Source organism: Meles meles, chromosome 11 (genome assembly GCF_922984935.1).
Source record: "Meles meles chromosome 11, mMelMel3.1 paternal haplotype, whole genome shotgun sequence".
Classification (NCBI taxonomy): domain Eukaryota; kingdom Metazoa; phylum Chordata; class Mammalia; order Carnivora; family Mustelidae; genus Meles; species Meles meles.
The window spans coordinates 1,603,234-1,630,920 of record NC_060076.1 but is presented as its reverse complement, the minus strand read 5'-3'; the positions used below and the strand labels follow the sequence as shown (position 1 = coordinate 1,630,920).

Here is a 27,687-nt window from a genome sequence, read left to right as displayed (position 1 = left end):
TCCGTGGTTCCTGGCGCACAGCTCCGAGAACCCCTTGACTGGGGGGGCCAGAGCATGCTTCGTGGGCTAACGAGCGGAGTGGGGTGCGGCTGGAGCTTGGGGCCGGGGCGGGCCGCGGCGGCTCGGAGACCGGCCATTCGGCACCAGCCCCACCACCGGCGGGAGGGGAGATGGAGTCCAGCACCACGGCCAGCGACAGCATCGTCAGGCCCGTGCCGCAGGGCAGCCATGGAAGCCACTGACTGACGGCGTCCAGAGAGCTTCGGAGCTGCTGACCTCGTTCACGTGCTGGGAGGGTGGTGCCCCGGGTTGTTTGGGGGAACAGCCAACGTATCTTGTGTCCTACGCGTTTGCATGAAAACAGACGGACAGGAGCACTGGCTGGTTCAGTCGGCGGGGGAGTGAGTCTAGTCTCAGAACTGGGAGTTTGAGCCCCACGTTGGGGTAGAGTTGACTTAAAAATAATAAAAATGCTTTTTTTTAAGACTTTATTTATTGAGAGTGAGAGAGCAGAGGCAGAAGGAGAGGGGGAAGCAGGCTCCACGCCAAGCAGAGAGCCCGATGTGGGACTCGATCCCAGGACCCTGGGATCATGACCCAGGCCGAAGGCAGACGCTTCACCCCTGAGCCACCCAGGTGCCCCAAAAGTAATAAAAATCTTCTTAAAAAACCAGACAACTGGGGCACAGGCAAGCTCTAGCGCATGCCAGGATGGGAAGCCCGTCCTGTCCACCCTCACCGGCTTGGGACAGAAGCGTGACCCTCCCCAAATCAAGGAGCCAGCATCAGCAGTCGGCCACCCCACGTCACAGCCGCCACCCACCGACCACAGCACCCTGACATTCAGCCCGACGCCCCCCATCTGGCCTTCCTTTCATCGCCGCTACCCAGAAGGTAAGATGCTAATTTGAACTGAGTTCATTGGATTCAAGCCCCCCCAGGGAGAGACACCCGAGGGGAGATGTGTGGGCCGGCCGGGCTGTGAGCCCCACAAACACTCGTCGGAGGGAAGTTCCTGCCGCCCTCCCCCAGGGACAAGAGCGTCCCGGGAGAAGGAGGGCTTGAGGGCACGTGGCAGCTGCCAGGGCTGGGCCGACACGGGCCACGCATCCATCACCTTCCTTGGAGGACGCGGCACCCAGGAGGGACCTCACGACCCAGGAGCTCAGGAGAGGGGGCTGCGGGTCAGGGGCCTTGACTGTGCCCTTGACTGATTATGGCTTCTCCCCACCCATCCATCCGTCCTGGCCGGCCGTCACAGCTGGTGCCCAGCAAACCAGAAGCGAGCACTTCCTCGTCCCTCTGGGGAGCAGGGGCCCGGCTGAGCAGCAGGACCCTGGCAGATGCCACCCCATGCCGCGAGGGGTCAAGGCCACGGACGTCATCCTGCCCCATTTCAAAGGCACAAAGTATGCACCTCTTGGAGATTCACGACTGAGTCACTTCCCCCTTTCACCGCAGAGGCCTGGGCTCCCAAAACCTGGCTTCGACTCAGCTCTCGCCAGGAGCGAAATTCTAGTAGGAATGGCCACTGGGGTCACGAAAGGCCTGGGGAACCGGAGGCTCCAACACGCCACGTTGTCACGAGAAGGCACTTGTGCATGTCCTGAACACACTGCTCCCGCCACACGGAGCCCCAGGCGGCCTCACGCACTGCCCGCCCACCCCGGCACTGCAGGCGGGCTGGGCGCCGGGCGGACGGAGCAGGGGTGTTCCTGGGCGCCGGGCAGACCGGGCAGGGGTTTCCCAGGCCGCCGTGACAGCCCCGCAGACCAGCCCTCGTCCAGCAGCTCGTCTGGTCTCTGGGTCCTGAGCTGCCGCCCAAAGCCGGCTCCTGCTGGGTCCAGACGGAGGTTCTGCTCCAGCTTCTCCCAGCTGCTGGCGGCCTTGGCTGGCCCAAGCGTTGCGAGAAGCCCTGCCCGCTCCCCCCCCCCCCATCTCCGCACAGCCTGCACCTGCCACGCGTCCACCTCACTGCCTGGGAAGACTGGGACCACCGGTGACCTCGTCTTCCCCGCTCCCCACTGTGGAAGCCCCGACTCCCGACGCAGGTGCACCCAACGTCCTGGGGAGAGGGGCAGCAACAGACCTTCCCTGAAGGACACAGTTCAACCCTGAACAGCTGCCTGCGTGTGTCAGGAGTCCCACAGCAGGTGACATGGGACACAGCGGTGCCACCGGTCATCCTGGACGTCTCTGTCCCTCACCCTTGAACTCAGGCCTCAGGCAGCACCTGGAGCCATGAGACAGGGTTTATGTCTCCATGTCCCAGGTCTTGCCCCCTAGCCTGTCGCCCGTCACGCGTCCAGGACCTGCCGTGTGCCGGGGTGGGATGTTGCACACTGTGCCCTGGAGAGAGCAGCCGTGCCTCCCTCCGCCCACGGGAAATGCTGGTCTGCTCCTCTTTGCTCTCTCCCTCGGCCCACGCGGGCTCCTGGACACAGCTGAGCCCAGGACACCAGCCCAGGCACGCACACGTTCCCAAAGCACGTCTCCGACCGCCACGGGCTCCCGGCACCGGGCCACCCTGGCCTCATGCCACGCCGCCGCCGGGTCAACGACAGGGCAGTAGGGCGGACGGGTGTGGGCCACGGAGCCCCCCGCCGGTCCTGGTTCCAGCCACGTGGTGGGAGCGCACGCCTCACCATGGTCAGCACCGGCCCCTCCTGGAACACTCGACCTGGGGTGTACTCCTGACCAGACGACCCCAGGCACCACGGGAGCTGTGCTCCTGGTGGGGGGGTGGTGCACTCCACGCAGATCCTTGCTCTGCTGACTGGAGCACACGCTCCCCATTTCTTTGAGGACATTTCGCTTAAAATAGCCGCTCGGTCCCCAGAGGAACAGTGTGCGGTGGGAGCCACTGCAGGGGACAATCCAACGGCCCGTGGACCCGTCAGGATCTGCCACCTCTCGGGAGGGACAGCAGATGAGAACGGAGGCGAGCGGGAGCAGGCCCAAGCCTGAGTGCCGGCGGGCAGCGCCCACGTTCCTGGTCCGAGCAAAGAAGGAAAGCCGAAACACCCGGGGTCCCCAGGCGGGCTTCGAACATGAGTCCTCTCAGGCCGGTTTACATGCTGAGCGCTGAGGACATTTGGCGCGGGGGACGTCAACATGGGCATCGACACCTTCCTACTGATCAACACGGGCATCGGCACCCTCCACGGCCCCCACAAAGGAGTCGCGAGGAGGGCGGGTGGGATGGGGAGGCACGCCGGGGCCCCGCAGGTGGAGAGGAAGCGGGCACGCTCGCGCAGGCTCTTGCTCAAGCCCCTCGGCTCGCCTGCCTCACCCCCGAGCCCACCGCACACGTGCGGCGCCTCGTGCCCTCCGTGCCCACATGGGTTCCCGTGGCCGCCAGGCAACACGCAGCTGAGGCCCCGCGGCATCGTCTGCGCCTGGAGACCAGCTCTGCCGGCAACACACCGCTGTTCGCGCTTAGTTCTCGGGGAGCCTCCTGGAACAGGGCGACCGCGCCGTCACGAGCACACTGCGCTCTGCGAGAGCTGGAACGGTTTCCAGAGCCCCAGGATTTAGGTCACGAATGTCCGTGTGCTTTGGTCTGCTGTCCTGAGGGCGCGGCCACCGAGAGCAGAGTGACAACCCGCAGGTGCGGAAACAGCCCCGCCCGGGAGTGTAGTGCACGTTTGGTTCAAACCGCGGTCTGTCCCCCTCATCTTCCTTCCCAAGCCCGGCAAGTGATTCCATCGTGTCTTCTCCAAATCTCACTGCAGACGGTACAGCAGCTACCCTCGGGTATTTGTCACGGACGAGGCAGGAATCCAGCGGGCGGCGAGCTCTCAGCAGCCGCGTGGCCGCCCAGGGACAGGAGGGGGACATAACCGGCCACGGCTCACCTTGGACAGAAACCTCTACCGCCAGCCGTGCCCCGAACCACGGGCCTCAGCTCAGCCACCTTTTCCGCCCCCCGAGCTGCACCTGAGCCCGGTGTGCGGCTCCCACGAAGACGGACCACGGTGAGAAAGGGGCCCTGCTGAGGCAGCCCCAGGGCTGCACCGGAAGCCACGGACGCCACGTGCACACGCCAGGCCCACGCCACGAGGTCCTCCTGCAGTTTGGGGGGGCAGCCTGGATGCCGGCGTCACTGCAGGTTCTCATCAGTCACAGGAGACGCAGCTGCCCACGCTCACCTCCGGTGCACCGCTGCCCCGGGTGGCCACGGCAGACCCCCAAACAGGGAGAGAAGCCTCATGGGAACCAGAGCCGGGCAGGCCCATGGCTCCCCGAGAGATGACACCAAACGCCTCACTGGCTCCCAACCCGAAACCGTCTCCAGGAAGCGACGCAGAAATGGTGTCTGGGGGAGGCCCGGCTGTCCGGCTGCGCTACGGCACCAGACGTCTTCATCCCCAGCTCCTGGCTCGGGCTGCTCCGGCGGTCCGAGGGCAGGCTCTGAGCTGGGTACGGCCGCACTCTTCTTCCTGAAGGATCTCCGGAGCGGTGGGTGGAGAAGAAGGTGCACTCGGAGAGCCCGAGGCCCCCGGTGAGGCTCCACCCACGCCCACCCGGACAGAGCTGCTGGGGGTACGCGCTGGGGCCAGCCCCCCGGACTCTGCCGCCGGTCGGTCCCGTGGAGCCTGAGAAATGCACGGCCCACCCAGCTCTCGCTGGGCGCAGGGACACCCCGCAGAGCGCCAAGGAAAACAGACACGAAGCCAAAGAGCCATTTGCAGTCGGCTGTTCTCAAGACAAGACGGGACGCCTAGTAAGAACGCAGAGCCCGTCCCTGGCCCTCTGTCCGACAGCCGTGGGAGCGAACGGTGGACGCCGTCTGATTCACGACCTTCAAAGCTGACTTCCGCTACTCGTGTGCACAGTCTGAACGTAGAGAAGAATGAGCACCCAGATCTGTGGGAAAACGGTTTCTTAGAACACTGCTCCCCGCTGACACGGGGAGGGAGCTGGGCCGAGGCTTCCCGGCAGCGAGGCGGCCCCGGCCTGCACCGGTCCACGAGGCCCACAGCGGGGCCCACCAAGCTGGGCTGCAGGCAAGGCTTCAGCAGAGAAGTCCAGAGAAGCCTTTGAGACCCGCTGTAAGTGCCGACGAATGAGCAGAATTGGGAAAAAAGGAAAGCTACAATGTATTTTCTCATCTTGCAACATGAGCAGTTTTTTTTTAAAAGATTTATCTTCTGGGGCGCCTGGGTGACTCAGTGGATTGAAGCCTCTGCCTTCGGCTCAGGTCATGACCTCAGTGTCCTGGGATCGAGCCCCGCATCGGGCTCCCTGCTCGGCAGGAAGACTGCTTCCCCCTCTCCCTCTACTGCTCCCCGTTTGTGCTCTCTTGCTCTGTCAAATAAATAAATGAAATCTTTAAAAACGTAAGTAAAAATAAAAATATTATTTTAGAGGGAGAGCACGAGAGAGCATACGAGTGGGGGAAGGGCAGAGGGAGAGGATGTCCAGGCGACTTCCCACTGAGCGCAGAGTCCACACAGGGGGACGGTATGCGAGGTGAGGGGGGGCGCTTCACTCCAGGACCCTGAGATCACGGCCTGAGCCAAAGTCAGGAGCCGGGCACTCCACCGACTGAGCCACCCAGGCACCCCCCAAGTAATGTTTAAAAAGGGAACGGTGTGGTAGAGGCCGACGGCTGGTGCCCCGATTGGGCCAAGGGTGGCCTGGGGGGCGCCCGGCCGGCCCCACGACAGCAGAGTCCCCCCGAGCACGCCCGAACCTGCACGGCGCCCACAGTCCGCGCCCGCGACAGCCCAGGAGCCGGGCAGCAGAGCCCAGCGCACTCTGTCAAGAGCGCCAACGGGCTCTTCTCTGGCGGTGAAATGATACGAACACAGACGATAGGAAAAAGGGAATTTATTTGTTAAAGAAAAAGCATCTGTGAATTCCTCTACTTAAGTTAGCACTGGCGTTAACACTTTGGGTGGAACGTGCCTTCTTCCAAGGAACAAGCAGCAGCTACAGGTCGGGTCCGGGGCGCTTCCAGAGCCTGCAGGGGCCCTGTCGGGGGAGGCGACAACCCCCGGAGCAGCCACCGCCGTCTGAGGCTGGACGCGGCCGCACATGCGCCCATCACACAGGTTTTCAAGCAAAGATCAAAGTGTGGCAGGAGCCCTGCGCCCTGACGCCTGGCCGCAGCGAGGTGCCCTCCAGTCCCGCCCCGTCCCCCCGGCCCACAGCAGCCAGGGGTCCCCACGCTCTCCGGCGCCCGGCGGGGGGGTGGGGTGGGGGGTGCTGCGGCTGCAGCCAGCTCGAGCTCCCGGGACAGGAGCAGGGCAGCAGGGCGGGGCGGCCGTGGCGCCTACGCGCGGTTCAGGGTCTGGAAGATCCTGGAGATCTGCAGCACGACCGGCCCCGTCTCCGGGTCGTTCATCCACTGGCTGCTGTTCAGTGGGTTTTCCAGCATGTCTTCGAACGCTGCGGGAAGACAGAGTGATGCCGGCTGAGACGGCCCCTCCGCACCCAAGAGCCTGGCCGTGCCGTCCTGGAGGGCGGGCCTCGTGTCGCTGGGGCCACCCGCCAACCCCCTGCCACCCCCGCAGCATCTGCCGTCCCACGCATGTACTCGCTGTGGGCAGACCGCGAGCCCGGTCCCAGGTGCCAGCGGCAGCCCCTGCACTCGCCGGCCCACCGACACCGGACAGCGACCTGGCCGCGGCTACCAGCGATCTTGACACAGTCACAGCCTGTGAGTCGGTCGTTCCGCTTCCAAACCCACCAGGCAAAGTCACCAGACGCAGAAAAGACAGGGGCACACTGCTGCAAAGTTACACTGTCTGACGGGAGAATCAGAATGTTCCGTCTTAAGGAAAGGACTTTAAAATACATAACTGAAGGGCTCCCGGCTGGTTCAGTGGGCAGAACAGGTGACTCGTGACCTCGGGGTCACTGAGTCCACGCCCCATGTTTGGTGTGGAGACGACTTTTTTTCCTAAGTTTATTTGAAAGAGAGAGAGAGCACAAGCAGGCAGAGAGGCAGGAAGAGAGAGAAGGAAGCAGGCTCCCCGCCGAGCAGAGAGCCCGATGCAGAACTCGATCCCAGGACCCTGAGACCATGACCTGAGCCGAAGGCAGAGACTTAACCCACTGAGCTGCCCAGACGCTCTGGAGACGACTTCAAAGTAAAATCTTAATAAAGGAATCAGGAGGCAAACACAAAATGCACACGTGACTGAGCAATTCCGCAAGAAACAAACCGTCTCGGCAGTTCCACGAAAGCATCTCCCGCAGAGATAGCATGAGCAGCCCTCGCCTGCGGCCAGCACGCAGCTGCCCCCCACGCGCAGGGCACAGGGGCCACTTCCTCCAGGGCCTGGAGGCTCTTTGGGGTCTCGTGGGCCCACGGCTCCATGGGAAAGGGCGCTTCCCTCGCGTGTAGGACGGACAGCCCTCCCAGCCCTCGAAACGATCGCCGCGGACCCTCCCGATCGAAAGCCTCTGAAAACCAGGCCAAGGGAGCAGGGAACCCGAAGGACACCTGGGCATCCGGGAGAATGAGAGGGAACACGGGCGGCACAGGGGTCCAGAGCGGGGAGGAGCCCATGTCCACCTTCCTCCTGGGAGCCCAGGGCCGAACAAAAGCGTGGGGCGGGCCGACTGCGGAGACCACCCGGCAGGCTTCGTGGGGAGCTCGGTCTTCGCGGGCCTCACACTCGAGAGTTTCAGAAAAACAATTTCTCGGAACCGAAGACCGACCAAGTCCACACGATGACGAAGGACGGGCGTCGACAGGCACAGACCTCCAGGTCAAGCTCGGAGGCCGAGGCCGCAGCGGGAACAGCGGACCCTCCAGGGCGCGTGAGGATCCGAGACCGGCACACGCAGGCAGGGACGCGAACAGCCGGGGGCACAGCAGCCAACCGCGGGGCCCGGGCCCCCAAGCCAGGCATTCCACCCTCCGGAGCTCGAGCTGCACCCGAAGCAGGAGGCACAGAGGAGGGCGGTCGGGGTGGCCGGCCCACTGCCACGAGGGGAAGAGCCGTGGTGGGAATGGGGGGACAGCGCGAGCTTCACCACCCAAGGCTTCTGCACAGAATGAAGGACCAGCACCAGCTAAACTCCTCTGTGAGCGACAGCAAGGCCAAGGGGCTCTTTGCAATCAGGGAAGCGTCCGACTCCGGCGGCTCAGGTCGTGATCTTGGGCTCGTGAGATCGAGCCCCGCGTCCGGCTCTGTGCTCAGCGGGGAGCCCACTCAGGAGTCTCTCCCCCTCTGCCTCCACGCGCACACACGCACACGCTCCCTGTGTGTGTCTCTCTCTGAAATGAGTAAATCTATGAAAACAGTAAAACGGCGAAGGCAGGACGTGCAGCACAGGGGTGCACCAGGACACGGGGTAAACCGGGGCACACACAGGCCCGCCGTGCCTCGGAAGGAAACCAGCGACGGGGCAGCGGCGGGAGCAGAGGAGACGTCCGCTGGCTTCTGCACCCTCTCCAGCTCGCCCCAGGGGAACTAGGGCCAGCGCTTCAGCTCATCTGAAGTGATCACGGACGGTCACTTTAAACTCTCTTGTCGGGAAGGTGTGTGCATGGGCCTGTGCCCCGGTGGCATGGGGGCCCAGCGGCCGGGGAGGCTGTCCTGGGGCAGGCAGAGTGCCGGGGGCACGACACACGTGGCCCCCCTGTGCTGGGCAGCTCGGGGCCCCCAGAGCTGTCCATGAGCCGCAGCTGGGCGGCACCTACCCTGCCCCCTTGTTTCGGAAACCTGAGGAGAAGCTCCCCGTGGGCAAACGTGACCCCGCAGGACGGTCCCAGCAGAGGGCAAAGACGTTCAGTGAAACGCCACGTCCGTGGTGAGGGAACCCTCCGAGAAAAGACAAAACCAGTCGGGAGCAGAGGGCAGTCTCGGGGGCATCAGAAGAACACCCTTCAGAAGAGGGTGTGGACCGACCCAAGGCAGCACCCTCCTTCCTCCCGTCAGGCCCGCAGGCAGCAGGGGAGCCGGGGAGCCCAGCGAGGCGCCCACACATCCCGCACAGAGAAGGAAAATGCACGTACACACGCGCCACCAAAGCCCGGAACTTGGGGACCCACAGCCTCCCCAGTCTGCACCGCACACACTCCTGGCAGTGACCGACTTAGAGAAGGAAAGCAAAACCGACAACTTCTAGAAACAAAGAGTGTCTTCCTCACCTCCAGGCCAGAGAGTTTTCCCAGATGAAACATACACATGTTCAACTATGTTGAAATGCGTCCCTGTGACGCAGCAGGAACCCCGGGAACGGAGAAGGACATTCAAGATACAACTGAACTGATAAAGGGCCGCGTCCAGCAGACACAAGGGGCTTTGCGGCTGCGTAAGAAAATGCTCCAGAGAACACCACCCAGGACGGGCCTTTCAGAGCTGAGGTCCTACATGGCTCCCGGAACGGGCTGGGCCTCACAGCTCACAGCTGTGCGCGCGTGGGCGGCGGGCGCTCTCAGCAGGCGTCCTGGGAGACCGGGCCTGACGCACCCCTGCGGCCCCACCCGCACACGCCTGGCCTGGGGATGGCAGAGCGGGGACACGCCCTGTGTCACAGTCTCACTCCGTGGCACAGTCCCGCTGGGAGACAGAGGCCCGCCCGGGACCCACCCCGCCAGAAAGGCAGGCGCGAGGGGACGGGGCTCTGGGGACAGACACAGGCGGCACCGCCTCCTAGGGGCCCGAGCGACAATGAAGTCTCGCTCCCAGGGCTGGGGGGACAGGGGTGCAGTACGGGAGGCGCCCAGAGGACCTACGGGGCCTGGAACACTCCAGACTTCTTTTAATACTGTGTTTTTCTTCAATTTCTTCTAAAGATTGTTTGTTTGTCAGAGCACAAGCCGGCGGAGCGGCAGGCCGAAGGAGAGGGAGAGGCACGCTGCGCGCTGAGTACAGCGCCGACGCGGGACTCCCCGGACCCCGAGAGCACGACCCAAGCCGAAGGCAGACGCCCTTTAACCCCGTCTTCCGAAGCAGAACGTCGACGCGTGGCTGTTAGTCTTACTTTAAGTCAGGAAAGTCCCACACGCTTCCGCACACACGTTATGTTCCACAGACAAAATGGGGCCGGAGAAGTCCCTCACCCCCGGAAGGGCCAAGGCAAACGCCTCCCACCCACCCGGTCCGGCCTGTGGGTGCCGCCCACGCTCGCCCGCACCTGGACAAGCCACCCTGACTGGTCCAGGAGCTCGTCCAAGGCCCCGCACAGAACCACCACCCTGCGGGCACAACCCGCGCGCCGGCCCCACAGTGGCGCAGGCAGGAGTCCCAGGCACTGGCGGAGACCCCCATCACTTGGTGACATCCGTGGGGTGCGACGGGCCCGCGCTAGGGAAGGCCACGTACCTAGTAACGTTTTGGGGTTGGTCAGGCCCAGCTGCACCACCGGGTTATCCAGAATGGCTTGGAAGAGAGGGCTGTCGGGGTCGATGCCCTTGTCCAGCTCCTCGGGGGACGGCTTCCGGTCTCCCAGCAGCCACTCGCACTGCAAATGCAAGAGCCGGCCCCGTGAGCCCCTCCTGACCCCCCACAGCACCAGCTGCCCGCAGACCCGGGGGCTCTGACATCGGGAAGGAAGAGCCACACTGGTCTAGCCGATCCCCGCTCCGCAGCTCAGGCAAACCGCGGCGGCTTCTCGGTCCTCGGTCACTGAAGGGGGAGGAGGCAGGACCCAGCCAGAGTACTGGGAGGAGAAGAAAGACATGCACGGAACCCCGGGCTGCGTCCCCGGGAGGGCCCGGAGCCGGCTGGTGGGCAGCCGAGGCGCCCGAGTGCCCACAGCGCAGCGCCCCCTGCCGGCCACCACGCCCTCCCGGGGCCGCGGTCCGCCAGCCGCTGGTGCGTGTCCGCAGGCGGGATCCGCCTCAGGGTCGGTTCAACACGCTCAGCGAACAAACACACCTGCCTGCCAAGCATGTGCTTTCTCAGAAAGACATTTTATGCCCTCGGACCCTCTCCCCTCGTTTCACCAGGGAATTAAACAACCGGCGGCCTGCGGGAGGAGCCGGACGCACACAGGGCCCCCGGCCGGCGGTACTCACGGCGGCGCTCTGCTGGTTGTTGTTCACTCTGAGGGCGTCCATCACTTCCTTCTCGTCGAAGCCCATCTCCATCAGGGAAGCGACGGCCTGCGGGGGAGGCACAGACCGCTCAGAGCCCCGGAGCGGGCCCCTTTCACCACGGCATCCTCGCGGGCGGCCAACGCGGTCGGCCCGGGACGTTCCGGGGCACCGTGCTCGAAGCCTGCCTCCCTCCGCCGCGCGGGCCGGCCGTGCCCACGTCAGACCCCCGCAGGCTGGTCCCCGCGGTTCCCACAACCACACAGGAGCTCGCAGCGGATGACCCCGTGACCCAGAGTAAAAGGTATCAGGAAGAGGCCGTGTAAGCAAACCCGATCGAAGTGAAGACCAAAATGGCCACACTAACATTCATTTTGGGAAGAAAAAAGGTGGGAGGGAGAATTCTTCAGATTCTATCTTTAAAAATCGACACTGAAATTAGTTTTCAACATTTCACTGTATTACGACGTAAACTGCATCTCGAACACTTGGTGACTTTAGAGGGAGCGACTGGGCTCAGTGTTCTGGGAGGTGGGGACACGCACATTTTCATGACAAAAAGCACGTAAAGACACCACGGCCTTGCTTTACTCTTGACTTTTTACCTTTTTTATTACTAATTTGAGAGAGAGCAGCAAGCACGAGGGGGGGAGGAGCAGACTCCCCGCTGAGCAGGGAGCCCCACCCAGAACTCGATCTCAGGACCCCGGGATCACAACCTGAGCCGAATGCAGACGCCCAACCAACGGGGCCACCCAGGAGTCCCTGTTCTTGATTTTCACACAATTTTTAGAAAAGTCCACTTTGGGGCGGGGGAGGTAAAGATTTTATCAAGTTAATTCTTTTTTTTTTTTTTTAGATTTTATTTATTTATTTATTTGACAGAGATCACAAGTAGGCCGAAAGGCAGGCAGAAAGAGGGGGGAAAGCAGACTCCCTGCTGAGCAGAGAGCCCCATGCGGGGCTCGATCCCAGGACCCTGGGATCATGACCTGAGCCGAAGGCAGAGGCTTTAACCCACTGAGCCACCCAGGCGCCCCAGGTTAATTCTTTAAAGACCAAACCACACTCTTGTGAGGTCCCATCTTCCTCCTGCCATCACAGCTCTCCTTCTGCCTGGCGCCTGGGCAGCAGTGTTGGGCAGCAACCCGCAGAGCCCCCGTGCGCCACCCTCTGTGGGCCAGGCTCAGCCGAACTAGACCGTCGGGTGTCCCAAGGAGCACCCGACAGGAAGGACGTCAGCTGCACATGGCCGTCAGGACTGACCTTGCCCGGAGCCAGACGGTCGCGGCTGAGCTGAGCTGGCGCTCTCCCAACACAGCCCACGTCCCCGGCTTTCCTGCACCGGCTCCACCCCCGAAAGCAGGAAAAAGGACCCACCGCGCCACAGTCTGACTCCCAAGTCACATAAGCTCGCCCAGAGCCCCCCACTAAACCCAAGGACAGGGTGGCCTCCCTGTGGCCATCCGTAAAAGCGAGCCACTCACCTCTGCCTCAGCCCGGGAAGCGATGCCCCAGGACTTGTGCACGGTGACCACAGGGGTGTGCCCCGCCTTCCTGCCAGGGGCCTGGGCACTCACTCGCGCCCCACCCGCTGCAGCTGGCATGGGGGGCGGCTGGGGCACGACAGCAAAAAGACTGTTTCGGTCTCAGCACAAGCCCCGCTCTCGGACCCGGACTTCCGGACTCTTCTCTCCAACGGCGCAGGACCAGAGGCTGGACGGGCCTCGACAGCCCTTTCTGACGGTCACAGACCGTCTACCACCGAGAGGCCCGAGGAAGGCCCAGCAGAGGCGCACATCTCAGGAGAGGGGCGCGTCGGGACAGCAGCGGTGCTCGCCACATGCCAGGGCCAAGCCGACGGGCTGGACGAGGACGACGCAGAAGCGCCCTCAGGGGACGCCCGGAGCCCCAAGGCAGAGCACAAACCACCCCAAGAGGGCGGCTGCCCGACCCACAGGGCTCGGCCCAGCACACACCCCAGGCTCCAGAAACACCCGCCCCAGCTCAGCAGACACGCTGCCGGATGCACAGCTGAGCTCGCCGGAAAGCCAAGATGAGCAGCCAACTCGCGGGACAGCGGGGCTGCCGTGGGAGGCGGCGGGAGCCGTCAGCGTGGCCTGGGGGACAGGCCGTGGGCCATGGGGCCCTATGAAGTGAGCAGTCGGAGCTTAAGGCCAGGACCCTGTGAAGCATCTACACCCTCCGAGCCGCGGCTGTACCGCACGGAGGCCCGGGAGCCCTGCCTTCATAGCTAATGTGGAAGCGGGCCCCTGGCGGGAGGTGCCGCTCAGCCTGGGGCAACAGCCTCAGAACCCCCCGTGGCGGGTGGCCCACAGCCCAGCCACCCGGGGGTCCGCAGAAACACAAGCCTGCAGGTGAGCCCCCCCAGACGGCACGGGGCCCCCCGCAGAAGCAGACGTGTGGACTCAGAACCCCAACAGCTGGAGCTCACGGATCTGTAACCGGAAAGAAAAACGCAGGCTTAAAGCACCAGACGCGTCCCAGAGGAAACAAAGCCCAGAAGAGGAACGGAGCAGCGCAGAGCCGCGGAGAACAGAACAGAACAGGCAGCCACAGGAACGCTAAGAACGGGATGGCAGCAAAGGAGCAGCCTGAACCCACAGCAATGTCGCCCCCGAGCATGGCCCGCGCCGGCCGGGCCCCAGGACCTTTGATCCTGCAGACGCGGTTCCCAGATGGCCGGAGGCTGCCCAGCCTCCCAGCCCACAGGCAACCCCGCAGCGCCCCATCCTCCCACCTCCGGGCGGCGTTCCGGCCCAAGCCCATGGCTCGCCAACAGCGACAACGTAGACGAAACCCTGCTGTAGCTCTCAGGGGGTGACAAACGTCTCGGCAAACTCCTTGGAGAAATGCCCACCGGGATCCACGTGGGGACAACTTAAAACTGGGTTTGGGCCCATCTACGAGCCCCTCACTGAGCTCCACTCCCACGTGGGGCAAGGCAACCCCGCCTGGCCGCCCCCCGCCCCGGAACACGTACCCGAGCGTCAGCCCGAAACTCCCTTTTCCTCCGGATCTTCTTGAAGATCTCCGTTAGCTCATCTCTCGGCTCCTCGTCTCCCGTGCTCGTCCCGGCAGCCTCGGGGGCAGCCTCGGGAGCAGCCTCGGCCTGTGCCCCTTCCTGCGAGGCCTGGCCTGGGAGCGGCGCGTCAGCGGTCGGGTCTTCCGCATGCTCGATCAGCCACTCCATGGCCTGAGGCACCGACATGCTGAGAGGCAACAGGAGACTCTTTCCAGCAGCCCCAGGCAGGTCAGAGGGCCTCGAGCCTCCTTGACATCCCCAGGGAAAGCCTCTCTGGTAGCCCTCGTCGGGCATCTCAGTACAGAAGGGTCTGGAGCTCTGGGCCCTGCCCCAAACGATCCCAAGACCCTGGCCAGGGCACAGAAACCCAAGCACTAAGCCCGGAGAACGAACCCATGAGGTACACGTGAGAATCAAGGCCCAAGGCAAAAAGGAGCAGAGCCCGCGGACTGTCCTCTGGAGTACAAGTCGTGCGCTTCGGATCCAAGGGTAGGCGTGGAAGCGAGCGGCTGCGGCCTGGCAAGCCTGGGGGGCTCCCGGGGGAGACACCGCATGCACCGCCAGCTGCCACGTCCCTGACACGCGCAGGCTCCCACGTGCTGCCTGCAATGGCCCCGGGGAGGACCACGGTTCAGCCTACCCACAGCGCGTTCCCGGCAAGGGCCACTGTCCCGAGACGGCCCACTGAGTCACTCCTGGGACGTGCCCTGAAACACCTTGCTTTAAAAACGCACATTTACTGTACACGGTTCAACCCAAGACTCTGGGACGGAGGAAGTCACCCCAGGGGAGCCAGACAGCATGGGCAGCAAGGGAAGTAGGCGGCCCGGACGTACTGGTTCAGCCGAAGGGCCTTGGCGGCCCTGGTCTCCGGGAAGCCCATCTCAGTGAGCTGCCGCAGGGCGGCTTCGTCCACTCTGCCATCCTCCTCCTCGTCCAGCATCGCTGCGGGCGAGAGACGGGGCCACCTGTGAGGACCAGGCCAGTGCGAGGGCAGCCCCCAGCCTGGAGCCCGAGGGGCCCACCTGCAGGCCAAGCCCCCTGAAACGCAGCACGTGGACACGGAGCCCTCGGCCGGCACGCGGAGCAGGAGCCCCGCGGCCACAGGAAACGCGAGCAGACTGGTGTTCCCAGTACTGACGCGGGGACCGTGAGGAGTGTGAATGCGGACCGTGGGCGGCTGAGCCAGCCTCTGAGGTGGGGGCACGCGGTGGGGTCTGAACGCAGGATCCGGTCCCCCGGGGCGCGCTCATACCATTCGCCTTCTTAAACAGTTCGACCGCGTCCGGGTTCAGCGCCAACAACTTCTGCGCCACCTCGATGAGCGACACCAGGATCTTCCGGAGTTCTGTCTGGAACTGCGGGGCAAGAAAGAAAGACTCTGACTTCTCCAAGTGCCCCAGAGACCTGCCTGGATGGGTGACCACACTCCCGGGCCTACAACTCCGTATCTGGGCGTCCCAACCACGCCGCTATCGGTTCCGGAGTGTGGAGCCGGACGGGGAGGAGGTGGGTGAGGCCAGAGTGGCAGGAGGGCCGTGTGCCTGGCGGGGAGGAGCGGCCTCGCTGGCACAGACGGGCTGTGCGCACGGCTTCTCAGCTGGCGACGCAGCACGAGCCCGCTACGGAAGCAGAAGAGATCAGCCTGACCGATGGGCTTCCCAGAGCCGGGCCTCTGATTGTTACCCGGCCGGAGGCCGGCCGGCACAGCAGAGTCGGTATCTGCCAGCCGGCCCCCACCGAGGAAGGCGGCCACTGGGAACGCATTCAGAAACCCCAACAGACGGTCCCCAGCCCCACGGGCGAGACGGGGATCAGCCGCCCCTCTTTCCCACAACAGGCCTCAGCCTATGAGAGCCACTGCTGGGCCAATCCCGCACACGGCCCGGGACACCGTCAGAGCCCGGCGCCCTGCCCGGTAGGGAACCCTCTGCTGCTCCAACCAGCAGGGCTGGTGGTGGTGCTCTCGGAGGAGACGGCCGTGCCGTCCCAGTCCTGCACAGCGTGGGCGTACCCCCAGTTCTCGGACGGTCCACAGGGCACTGGACACACTGTATTTAGCCTAGAACCTTCCAATCCAAAGAAACTAAGAATCCAGACTTCTAGCTGCAAATTTTTGGCAAATTAGAGCAAAACGCTAATATTCTCCCAGTGGGATCAGTCTTGGTCCTGCCTTCCGATGTCTTTTCAAACCTGTTTTAGAACAATTCTCGGTTATACGCAAAGCTCCTGCCCGCCCTCTTCCCCGGCTTCCCAAAGCACCGCCGAGAAGCCGTGCAGCCCCCACGCAGGCGTGACGGGCCCGCGGCGCAGCCCACCGCGAGCACTCACGTCTCTGATGTTGGTCTGGACCTCGGCCCGGTCCATGTTGTGGGACGGCACGTTGGCAGTGGCTCGGTAGATGGCCTCTCTGTCTGGGGCTTTCTGCTCCTGTTTCTTCTGGAGGGGACAGTGATTAGGAAGTCGGAAATGAGTACGAGAACCGTGCCAGGCAAGGCCACCTGAGCTGAACACACAGGGAGAGAAGCACTCTCGTCGGCAGCAGAGGGTCTCTGCGGGTTCGGTGCTCACTCGGGACACAATTCCTGCCTGTCGTGGCCAGAGGGTGGCAGGGCCGGAGAGAAGATGCACACGGTCCCCTGCGGCCACAGAGAGAGCATCCCCCGTGAGCTGTGGCTGTGCGGGGCCAGGAGCACACAAGCACCCCGCCCGCTTCTGGAAGCCCTCGCAGCAGCGTGTCCGGACTGGACCGTGAGGCTCCGAGACCGAGAACAAGAGAAACGCAGACCATCTGCCCAGACAGAAACAGGGTTCCGCAGAGCGCTCGGAGAAGCCCGACCAGAAACCAGGCCTGGCCAACTCCAGGCCAACACCACAGCCCGAAGGAAGCCCGCCGGGCTTGGAGTGAGCAGCTGGACCCGAGAACACGGCTCCTCCGCCGCCCTGCTCAGCCAGCATCCGCCTGGGGAAGCAGACTTGGGGAGCCCGGAGTCAGGGAGCCTGGGCTCAGCAGCAAGAAAAGGCGGTACCATGCTAATCCTCGACAATGAGACCCGGCCCCACCCCCCACCCAGTCGGGGACACGGAGCAGGAGACCTCCCGCTGTGGGGAGGTGGAGCCCAGGGCTGGTCTGCCCCACAGGGAAGCCCGGCGGCAGGTACACCCCACCGGGCACAGAGAGCAGCCGGTGAGCCCCCTTGTCTCTTACTGAGAAGGTGGCCCAGGAGGGCCAGGGGCACGCGGGAAGCCCCCACCACAAAGGACAGGGACCAAGACAAGAAGGGAAAGGAGAGAAGCAGGGAAGAGAGAACTGGAGGAAACCGCCAGAGAGACAGGGTGCTACCACCGGAGGCCATGTCCCCACGGGAGACGCAAACTGTCATGGCCAGATCAACAGGCCGCAGCGGGCAGAGGACAATGTCCAGGACACCGCCCTGAAGGCAGGTCCAGCATCCAACCAGCAGCAACTCCAGAAAGAGGGAAGAGAAAATGAGGGGAGGGCATCCCCGAAAACAATCCAGGAAAACTTCCAGAACAAAAACACACGGTCTCCAGACGCCACATGCCACGCGCAGCAGAGGCAGAAGCCGTGAAGTCCCAGTGCCCTCACCAGGCTCCCCCACCCGCGGAGAGACCCCGGACGGAACGGAGCACGCACAGGAGACGAGTCAGGCCCGACCAGTGCCGGCCACACGGCCACCCTGGGAACGGGGACCGCCTTCCCCGTGCGCGCACGCGGCCGGCCCTCACCAGCAGCCCCTCACCAGCAGCAGGCAAGAAGGCCACGCTGCAGGACAGGCCTGGAGACCCTCGAGGCTGCAGTGCAGGGGCCTCAAGACCCCCCTCCTTTCTAGAGGCCGGAAGAAGCCAGGCGCCACCAGACCAGGGGACAGTCAACAGCAAGACACTGGGTCCTGCAGGCAGAGTTCGAAGACGGCCCTAAGAGCCCGCTCCTGGCAATGAGGCCTGCACGATGCCAGAGCCCGTGAGCAGGATGGCCGCTCCCCGCGGTGCGGTCACGCTGTGGCACAGCCAACCTGACCTAAGCGGGTAAGGCCTGAAAAAGGACGGGGCTCTTTCTGGCCGGAAATTCAACACTTGAGAAATTCTGCTGCTGGTTCCAGAGATGCAGGGAGAGCGGCAGGCCCCATGCGCCGAGAGAAAGTCCCCCCGGACCTGGGCTGACAGAGGAAGGAAACGGGACCGGCCCTTCAGCCGGCCGCACTGCCAACCGCCTGCAGGATCTGGAAGCAGACCCTTCCCCACAGCCTCCCTGGAGGCACGCAGACCAGCCACACCTTGACTGGAACCCGACGCCCAGGGAGGGCCCAGCTGAGCCCGCCCAGACTGCAGGTCTGCAGGTCAGACCGGGAGCTGTGTGCAGTTCTGGGCCGCTGCGTCCGTGATCCCGTGACAGGTGGCAACAGGAAATGTCCAGATACACCAGGTTCAGAAGCTCTGACACAGGGGTGAGGCGAGAAGGCCACGCCGCACGACAGGCCTGGAGACCTGTGAGGCAGAGGGATGTGGCCAGAAGAGCTGGAAGGACGTCCCCAGGACAGCAGGGACCGGCAGATGGCCTCATACACAGGACCCTGCCTTCAGAAGGATCTATCTGAAAGCTTAGCGATACGCCTGCAGAAAACACGTCGACGAGGCAATCGCTGACTCTGGAAGAAACGAAGTTGCATGAAAAAGGATAAAACAATCCAAGTACCCCTCGCTCCTGACGGAAAACAGCACGTGCACGCTAACGCCGACGGAAGCCCGGACACCTTCAGCCAGCGTCAGGGTCTGATCCTCCAAACATCAAGGAGCCCAAGAACCAAAAACTGAGAAATACTCAATTCTGCGTGTGGTTTTGAAATCAGAAGAATTACTGGGGAATGGGGGAAAGAGCTCCAAGAGGTCGGCTTTAGGGCGCATGACACCGGTGGGAGGAGGATACTCTTATAAGAGACCGGTTACGTGAGCTGACTTCAGAAACGCACGTTACTTTCACTTAAAATTAAGACTAATTCTCAAGAACAGGCACTAACGTCGCATGTTTCCCTTTGCAAATTCACGCACAGAAAAGGGGACCCACCAAGTGAGGTCCGTGGGTTGCTGCGAGGCACCCAGAGGAGCAGGGGCGCTGGGAACGCCGCCGTCTACACCGGCCACCCAGGGCCAACGCTGTAACCCGAGAAGCGCGGGTGGCTCTCAGGGCGGGGCAGGGCAGGCCCAGATCTGCCTCCTAGAGATGGGGTGAGCTGCCGGCCTGGCCTGCGGGCCAGCGGACGCCGGCCAGGTGCAGCCACAGATAAGAAGGGCGCACAAAGCCCAGGGCCGTGGAGCCGCAGCAGGCCCTCAGATAGCTCAGCCCGCTAGTGGCGCAGGGCCCAGCCCACAGAGCCCGGCCTGCTTTCTCGGGGTGAGCACTGTCCCGAGCATTTCAAAGCAAGAGCAAGAAACTCCACCCAAGAGAAACAAAGGAAAACCGTGAAATGAGCATGGCTGCCCGTTGGAGCGGCACGGCTTTGCACGGGGCATGGCGAGGGGGCTGCCTGGCCCTTCCCTGCGCACGTGCCTGCCCTCCTGGGAGAGGGGCCGAGTGCGCCACTCGCCACCCCTTCCCTGTGCCCCTTCTCCCTGTCCCGTGGGCACAGGCCTCGCGCGATGAGAGGCAGGCCTGACAGCGGCTCAGGAGTGGCGCCGGACCAGCGACCAGGAGGGGCTCGGCCACGACAGGAGACCCCGCAGTGGTTGACTGCGGGCCCTGCCGGGTCTGGGAATGACTCATTCCCAGAACGCTTCTTTCTCGCAGGCTGGAGGGTGGAGACTCACACCAAGACTTGCGGTTCCACACTCGGAAACTCACCTTTTCTTCTGCCGAGACGTCAGCCATCTTAGGAAGCGGGGTCGGAGCACGTTTCTTTATCAGCAACAAGACATCTAGGGAGAAAGGACGCCGTCAAGCTGGTTGCCGATCTCCTCCGTGACACGGCAAAACGGGCGCGAGAGGACCCACGGCCAGAGGAGCAGGGGCTCCCCCAGGTGCCGCCCAGGCCCAGAGCTCACGCACGCCCGTGCCTCCCCGCCTTCCTGCCCGCGGGTCCCACAGGTGGCCGGCGGCCGAGGAGGCACACAGCACAGCCCTGAGAACCGCGCGAACAGGTGGAAGAGAGCCCACAAAATGCTCGCATTCTCCCGGGCTCGGGCTCGACCCTCGGAGCTGACCACCTGCCGCGGGCCAAGGCCGCGGGCGCGCGGCGGGCCCGCTCCCACCCGGCCGTGGGCTGGACCGCGCCGGCGGGGGTTATAAACAGTATGTCCAGGAGAATCGCGAACTGAAACCACCCTTTGAATGACAAACACAAAAGTACAAGCTTCTCCTCAAGCGCCTCCCGACACAAACTCCAAGCGAGTGAACGGGTGTGCGCGGAGTCAGTGTCCCCCGAGGGCGTCGGAAACAACGGCCGTGACTGGACCTTCCCGCCCCAGAAGGAAGCCGGCAGCGGCTCCCGAGGCCCCGGTCCTGCTCCGACACAGTTAAAAATAAGTTCACATCTGGCTTCTCGGATGGGTGCTGCTTGTCCAATTTCGGCGTGTGCTGTTTTTCACAAACGGCCCACAACGCACGCTTTGTTTCAACAAAGGAAGAATAAAAGCATTTTAGCTGACCCGGTTTCCCCGCTCGGCCCCAGCCTGGAGCACGGACTCGGACGCCGAGGGCGCCTCTGCCTCTTGCTCCCCACTCCCAGCTGCGCCGAGGCTCCCGCCGCTGCCCCGCGAGGCCCCTACCTTGGTCTTGGACGTTCTCTTCCAAGATTGTTTTGGCATCACTCAGCACCCTCTCCGAAGCAGCATGGATCAATTTGTGATGGGTCACGCTTTTGGGGTCTTCCAAGCTCCCATGGGCACACTGGGGGGGAGGGGATCATATATTTAAAGACAAAATAAATCATAACCGTAATGATGTTAGGACCTGACACCCCGAGCCACAGCAGGCGGTTCCTGGTTACCAGCTAGAAAACGAAGACACAGACGACGTCAAAGACCCCCCACGAATGGTGGAAGGCGGACAAAATGCCACAACATCTGATCCCTCTGGGCAGCGATCTGTCCACCGACCGCTATGTCGTCCTGAAATAGGAGCCCAGCCTGACACAGAACACCTCGCTGCCAGAGGCGGCCCGAATCGCTTCCCTCGTCTGGAAGGATCCGGAGAGTCATCTAAAAATGAAAAGCGCAGGACCACGTTCCCTGAAGGTCGAGGTGTGACTCGCGCACTTCTTCTCTCCTCCAGATGCAAGAAGGGGCTGAGAGAGAGCAGACGGAGAAGCTGGCCCACGAGAGCCAGAAATAGGGGCCGGACCGCTTCGCCACCTGCACGAGCCCGAGGGCAACCAGCCCCCGCGTGACCCTTGGTTCACCAAGTGACCACCACATGGACCTTGAAGCTGCGGGCGCCGCGGGCAGGCCCCTCCTGGGCGTTCAAAGGGGGTGGACTGGCACACGGCTACAGCTCACAGGACCCCAGGAGCCCCAGAACGCAGCACCGGGGCGGGGGGCACGGACATCCAGGCCGGAGGGGGCTGCGGCGACGCCCGGGACGTGAAGGCTTCGGGGCGCTGTCGCACACTCACATAAACTGGCCGGGCGAAGGGGGCGGAGGTGGAGGCCAGCCCAGAGAAGATGCACTCCCACCACTCACGACAGCGGACACCAACCCCCTCGCTCGCCTTGAGTTCAACACTGGCTCTGCTCCCAGAAATACTGGGTGTGCTTCTTCTAACCCTGAAACCTGCAGCCTAGCGCATTCGACACGTTCAGAATACAGTCTATGAGACACAATTTTCCAAAACAACCCTCATCTGGCTCCTGCCACCGCCGGCGGGAGGCATGCCGGCCGCGTGCCAGGGGCACAACACAGGCTGAGTCACCCGTACTGCGCGGTTACTTCTCTCTGGGTCTTTGTTCTCAGCAGAAGCCCTCGGAGCAAGCGAGCCAGGGCAGCCACAGAGCCCCACAAGAGCCCAATGCCTGGGCCGGGAGGCTGTGACACGCCCCGAGACTGCCTCCTCCCCAGGGGAGCCAAGAGGGGCTCCCACACCTGACATCCCGTGTCGTCCCAAGACGCACGATCATGTGACCTAAGAAACATGAACAGCCTGGGGCGCCTGGGTGGCTCAGGTCATGATCCTGGGGTCCTGGGATCGAGCCCCGTAGTGGGCTCCCTGCTGAGAGGAGTCTGCTTCTCCCTCTGCCTCTGCCCCTCCTCCCTGCCCGTGTGCTTGCTCTCTCAAATCAATAAAATCTTAAAAAGAGAAAGAAAGAAAAAACATTAACAGCCGTACGGACAGTGACTGTATCATGTCGTAGCAATTTCATGAAAGATCTCAATCAACACAAAACCCCAAAAGAGCAAAGCAAGAGCAGCACCCCAGCTCCCCAAGAGGTTTTTTTTTTAAGATTTTATTTATTTATTTGTAAGAGAGATAGAGCGTGCATACAAGTAGGCAGAGAGGCAGGCAGAGGTAGAGAGAGAAGCAGGCTCCCTGCCGAGCAAGGAGCCCGATGCGGGACTCGATCCCAGGGTCCTGGGATCATGACCTGAGCCGAAGGCAGCGGCTTAACCCACTGCGCCGCCCAGTGCCCTTCTCCAAGAGTTCTCACGACGATACCCTCAATGAGAAAGCACCACACTCCCAACAGCACCGTGGGGGTGGGGAGACACCCACACTGTCCCCTCCACGGGCAGGGCTCCACCTGAGCCAGCACCAAAGCACAGTGGGAAGGAGACAGACGCTCAAGCACAGGCCGAGCCTCGCTGCCTGCAGCGACAGGACATTCAGGGAACGGTTTCGGGGGACATTCGAGGCTGCAACTTGAGAATGCTCTCTCCTAACCAACACGTCCTGGCTGGCTCGAGAGGCGGCAGGCCCTGCCTACGGAACAGGACGGGCTCGGAGGTGGGAGGACTTTCTGACGACTCAGCTCCCGGGTCTCGTGATTTGCGCCGTTCCTCCACCCTGGGAAAGACCGCAGAGTGGCATAAAATCGCCATTCAAAGTAGGAGAGTGCCAGAAAAATCCCAACGACACACCTCACTCCCAGCTGGAATAATAAATATCAGGTACATAATAATTAGCATCTTACTCAAATTGGCTGCCTAAGACCCCCAAGAGCTCCGGAGATCCATCAGCAATCTGGGGACCAGTAAGCTCCCATTTCCGGGTCCCCTTCACGAAACAGTATTAGGACGGCTACGTAGTGAGTTAAGCTGAATGCCATCCCCATTTACCCACGACTTCTCCCTGCCTGACTCAGCAGGTGGCCTGCCATGTCCACGCAGTCCTGGACTCTCAATCCTCCCCACGTGCCCCATTAATCCACACGCTTGTTTGGGGCGCACTGGGAGCCTGGCCCCGGACCCGAGAACGCAGGCCCAGCCCTCAGGGAGCTGCTGTCTTTGGTGGGCTGCCGGGGAGGGGACACGGCATCTCAGGGAGGCTGTTGCTAAAACGCACCGCGCTACACAAACATGGTGCCGGCTCTGTCGGCCTGGACGGTCCAGGAGCCCCCGGCCTGCTGGCTGAGTGCCGTCCTGGGGTTCATGGCGACAGCACCCAACAGAAGAAAGGACGGCACGGCCGCCGGCGGCTGCCAGCCCAGAGCCCCCTCCTCGTCGGTGAGAGTCACCGCCGTCCAGCACGTTCCAGAACAGGGCTCACTGGCAACCAGAGCGCTCCCTGGCCTGCCCTGGGCCGTTACAGGGCAGCTGCACAGGGACTCAAAAGTGCCTCCGGAGCGGTTACCCGGACAACCCAGAGCTCGTTGGCGCAGGGCAAGTCGCTGGGCAGCGGCGACCGCGGGGAAGGGCTGAGCTCCGCTCTGACAGCGCTCGGTCCTGCCCAGCACCGTTTCCCGCGGCCAGAGCGGGGCAGGCGGCGCGCGGAGGGAAAGCCGCCCGGGACTCGTTCCAGACGTGAGCAACCCGAGGAGCCCGCCCGGCCAGGAGCCCAGCCGCGACGGAGCCGTGAACACCGCGTCTCCCCGCGCCCCGGCCCTGCCCCGGGCCCTGCCCCGGGCCCTGCCCACGAGTCAGTGTAAAGGCCTCGGGCAAGCAGGGCTCCGGGGCAGCCGGGCCCGCGCCCGTTCGGCGGCACGAGCGGCCAGAGCCGGGCGCTGGCCCACGGGCCGGCCCGCAGGGAGGGGAAGGGACGTCTCCACGGCGCGCCCCTCCCTCCCCGGGCACTGCTCCCCGCTCCCGGGGCCTCACCCCAAGGGCAAGCAAGCCCAGCGGCCGGGAAACCAGGAGGGCCTGCCGGGCGCGGCGACGCGCGTCCCTGCCGCAGTCTCCCGCCCGCGCCCAGCTCCCCGGGCTGCCGCGGGACCTCCACGACCCGCGCCGGGCGGGCGGGGGCTGGGCCGGGGGCAGGCCGGGGCGCGGCGGCCTTACGTGCTTGAGGCAGCGCTCCTTGAGCTGCTCCACCGCCGTGTCCTCGGTCGCCTCCTCCAGCCACTCGGCGCCGTCGGACGCGCAGATGTGCAGCCGCAGCACCTTGCCCGCGAAGATCTTCTCCTCCTGCACGAACATCGCGCCGCCGCCGCCGCCCGGCCTGCGCCCGCCGCCCGGGCCGTGAAGGTCACCGGGGCGGGGCCAGGCCGCCCGCGCGCCCTCTCGCTGGCCGCCGCCGCCCCGCCCCGGCTCCCCTCGGCCCGCCGCCCGTCACTTGCCGCGGGCCCAGCGGTCGCCGCGCTCCCGCCGCCGGGCCGCCGGGGGCGCGCTGGTGCGCCGCGACGGAAGTGCGTCACAGCGCGCGCCCGGAGCATGCCGGGAGATGTGGTTCTCCCGCGGCCGAGGCGCGCGCGCCCCCCTCCGCGCAGGAAGTACGTCACAGGCCGGCGCCGGGGCATGCCGGGAGCTGTCGTTCTGGCGCTGCTAGGTCTCTCCAGCACCGGCCTGCGCTTTGTCGCTTCCGGCCGTGGCCCGCGCTACCCTTGAGTCCGGTGGCCCGTTCGGAGATGGGCTCTCGGTGTAGAGTACACAGCCAGTCCCCACGACTGCGGAGGGAAGAGCAGTGAAAGACGCTCCACACTGTCTTTACATCGTTTTAAAGGATTTTATTTATCGGACAGAGCGCGCGCACGCAGGGGAGTCAGGCGGGGGAGCGCGCGCACGCCGCGGAGGGTCGGGCGGGGGCGCGCACGCAAGGGAGGGCCAGGTCGGGGAGCGCGCACGCAGGGGAGGGTCAGGCCGGCGGGTGGGGGGGGAGCGCGTACACGCAGGGGAGGGTCAGAGGGGGAGAGCCTGTACACGCAGGGGTGGGTCAGGCGGGGGGGCGCGCACGCAGGGGAGGGTCAGGCCGGGGAGAAGCAGGAAGGCCGACCTGCGGCCCGGCCCGGTCCGAGCACCCGAGCGCAGGGCAGACGCGCCACCAGCCGAGCCCCGGGGCCCACCTTGCTCACGTCTCGAAGTCACAGCCCGGGTGGCCTCCGCTGCTGCTTTCCCCGCTTGACGAGGCGCCTGCGGGTGCATTAGTTGGGCCCGGGGCCGCCGCCGTGCGTCTCCGACCGCAGGCTCTGGAGCGCCGTCCCCAAGTCGGTCCCCAGCCCAGCGGCAGCGGCACTTGGAAACTGGTTAGGAAGGCGGGTCCCTGGCCTCACCCGAACCTCCCTGGGCTCAGGGGGCAGAGTGCTAGCCCACAGCTGCGACCCCTGACCAGGGCACTCTGCACGCACTTCCTGGGAGGATGACAGACGTGGAAGGAGCCCTTCGGGCCGGACCTAGCCCAGGTGACTGATCAGCCACCACTCGCTCCTTCGTTCGTCCGGAAGTCCTTCACCGCGCAGAGACCAATACGGCTCCTGCTCTAGGAGACTGGCCGTCAGATGGGAAGGTGGTCCCAGCATCTGTCCCAGTCGGCCACTTGCTGTCCCCAAGCTACTTTGTACACATGCCCTCACTCTCCCCTAGAATCGTCCTGATCCTGCCCGAATCTCATCTGTCCGGAGTAGTGATCAGTAATTCTTCCATGAGTCAGACCCTCCGCTAGTCACCCCGCACACAGGCATGATTAAGGCCGGAGACGGGAATTCTGCCCCAGGAAGACGTTAAGACATGGTCTCATGGGACAGAAGGATGCCCGAGCAAGCAGAGCCAGAGAGGAGGGGGGCACCAGGGGCGCTGACGGGACCCAGTGACATAGGAGGGCCGAGGATGAGAAGTGGAGAATGCTGGAGCAGTGGCGTGGGGGGAGGGGGCAGTCTCAGCATGGCCGGGAGACGGGCAGGGAGGGCGGGCGAGGACACAGGAAGCCGCAGTATGGCACATGGACCTCACCGGAGGCCGTGGGAGCTGCGTGTGGGTGGCGGGGTCTCCGATGGGGGTAGGGAGGAGGACAGGAGCCATCCTGGACGCAGCAGAAAGCCGGGAAGCTCCTGCACCCTTCCAGAGTGTGACACGAAGAGCCTGAACCAAGACAGCGAAGACAGTGGCATGTGGGCAGGAGACGCGGCCGGTGCGGGAATAGCTCTGACGGAGGAGGGCACGTGAGGCGAGAGCAGAATCCAGGGTGCCGTGAGCGCCTCCAGCGTGCTGACAAGGTGCACAGCGGTGCCGCCCCCCGAGGGGAGGACAAGGTGGCGCGGGGAGAGGCTGAGCTCTGCTCTCCACGTGCAGGGGTGGATGTGCGGGGCGTCTGAGGGACCGGCCGGAAGGCAGTTGAAGGCACCGAGCTGTTTCCTCTTCTAGGGGAGGATTAGGACTCGTGGGGACAGGCAGAGGGAGGACTGCCCCCCAGCTTTGGGGAGCGGTCAGCAGCTGCCTTTGTTGCTTTGCAGGGTCGTAGCTCCCGCTGCTCCCGCGGCTGAGCCGTGGCGTATAAAGACCCAGCCTCTCCCCGGCCCTAGAGCTCCCCACCAGCCCGGCCACAGCCAGCTGAGCTTCTCCCCGCGTCAAACCCCTGCCTCCCCCGCCCCCCGGCAGAGGCTGGTCCCTAAGGCGCACTGTGGACCGGACTCGTCACAGCCTCTGCCTGCAAGAGCTGCCTGGTGCGCCTGCCTCGCCCCCCCCCCCCCCGAGTCTTCAGCCCCTACTGTGTGCTGGTGCCCCTGCAGGTACCGGTAGGGCAGCAGCTGGGCACGAGTAAGGTGGCCGCCCGCTCCGGGAAGCACTCTCAGGACCAAGGGCCGGTTGGTCTGAACGTGGCAGGCCCAGGACCCAACGGGGCTTCGGCATGAGCCGAGGGTTTCCCTGAATGCAGCAGAGCCAGCTTTGGCTCCCGTCCCAGCACCGAGAGTGCCCGGGAAGAGCCCGAGCTGCCCTGGCTGGTGCCAAGAGGATGAGCTCCCCCCCGTGGTGTCCCCACACCCTCTGACTCTGGCCTGGATTCCGCTCCTCGGCCCCTAGCAGACAGCGGCTAGGCCATAAAGGCTGGAGAGGGTCTCCTGGCTAAGGGGACTCCAAGTCTGGCTGAGAGGCGTCCATCCTGGAGCTCCTGGCCCCCAGGGCAGCCCACCCTGTGGGGACCCAAAGCCTCCGACAGCGGCTGCCCAGCGGTGCCTCTGGGCGACCGCTAGAGGGCGGGGGCGAGCCGCGGTCCAGCGGGCTCCCTGGTGACCCGCAGGCAGGACCCAGCTGGAGTCCTCTCAG

The 27,687-nt window shown here is 64.2% G+C and overlaps 1 protein-coding gene across 1 annotated transcript; it reads right to left on the bottom strand.

Moving 5' to 3' along the window:
- Positions 1-5,819: 5,819 nt before the first annotated feature.
- Positions 5,820-24,750, bottom strand: UBAC1 (UBA domain containing 1). Its single transcript, XM_046022530.1, has 10 exons — positions 24,493-24,750; positions 20,832-20,952; positions 19,909-19,982; positions 16,380-16,487; positions 15,304-15,406; positions 14,885-14,993; positions 14,007-14,235; positions 10,985-11,071; positions 10,290-10,428; positions 5,820-6,396 (listed from the first exon to the last, which is right to left on the bottom strand). Exons 1-10 carry the CDS (start codon positions 24,628-24,630, stop codon positions 6,281-6,283), a joined length of 1,224 nt encoding a protein of 407 aa, XP_045878486.1. The 5' UTR covers positions 24,631-24,750; the 3' UTR covers positions 5,820-6,280.
- Positions 24,751-27,687: the final 2,937 nt, after the last annotated feature.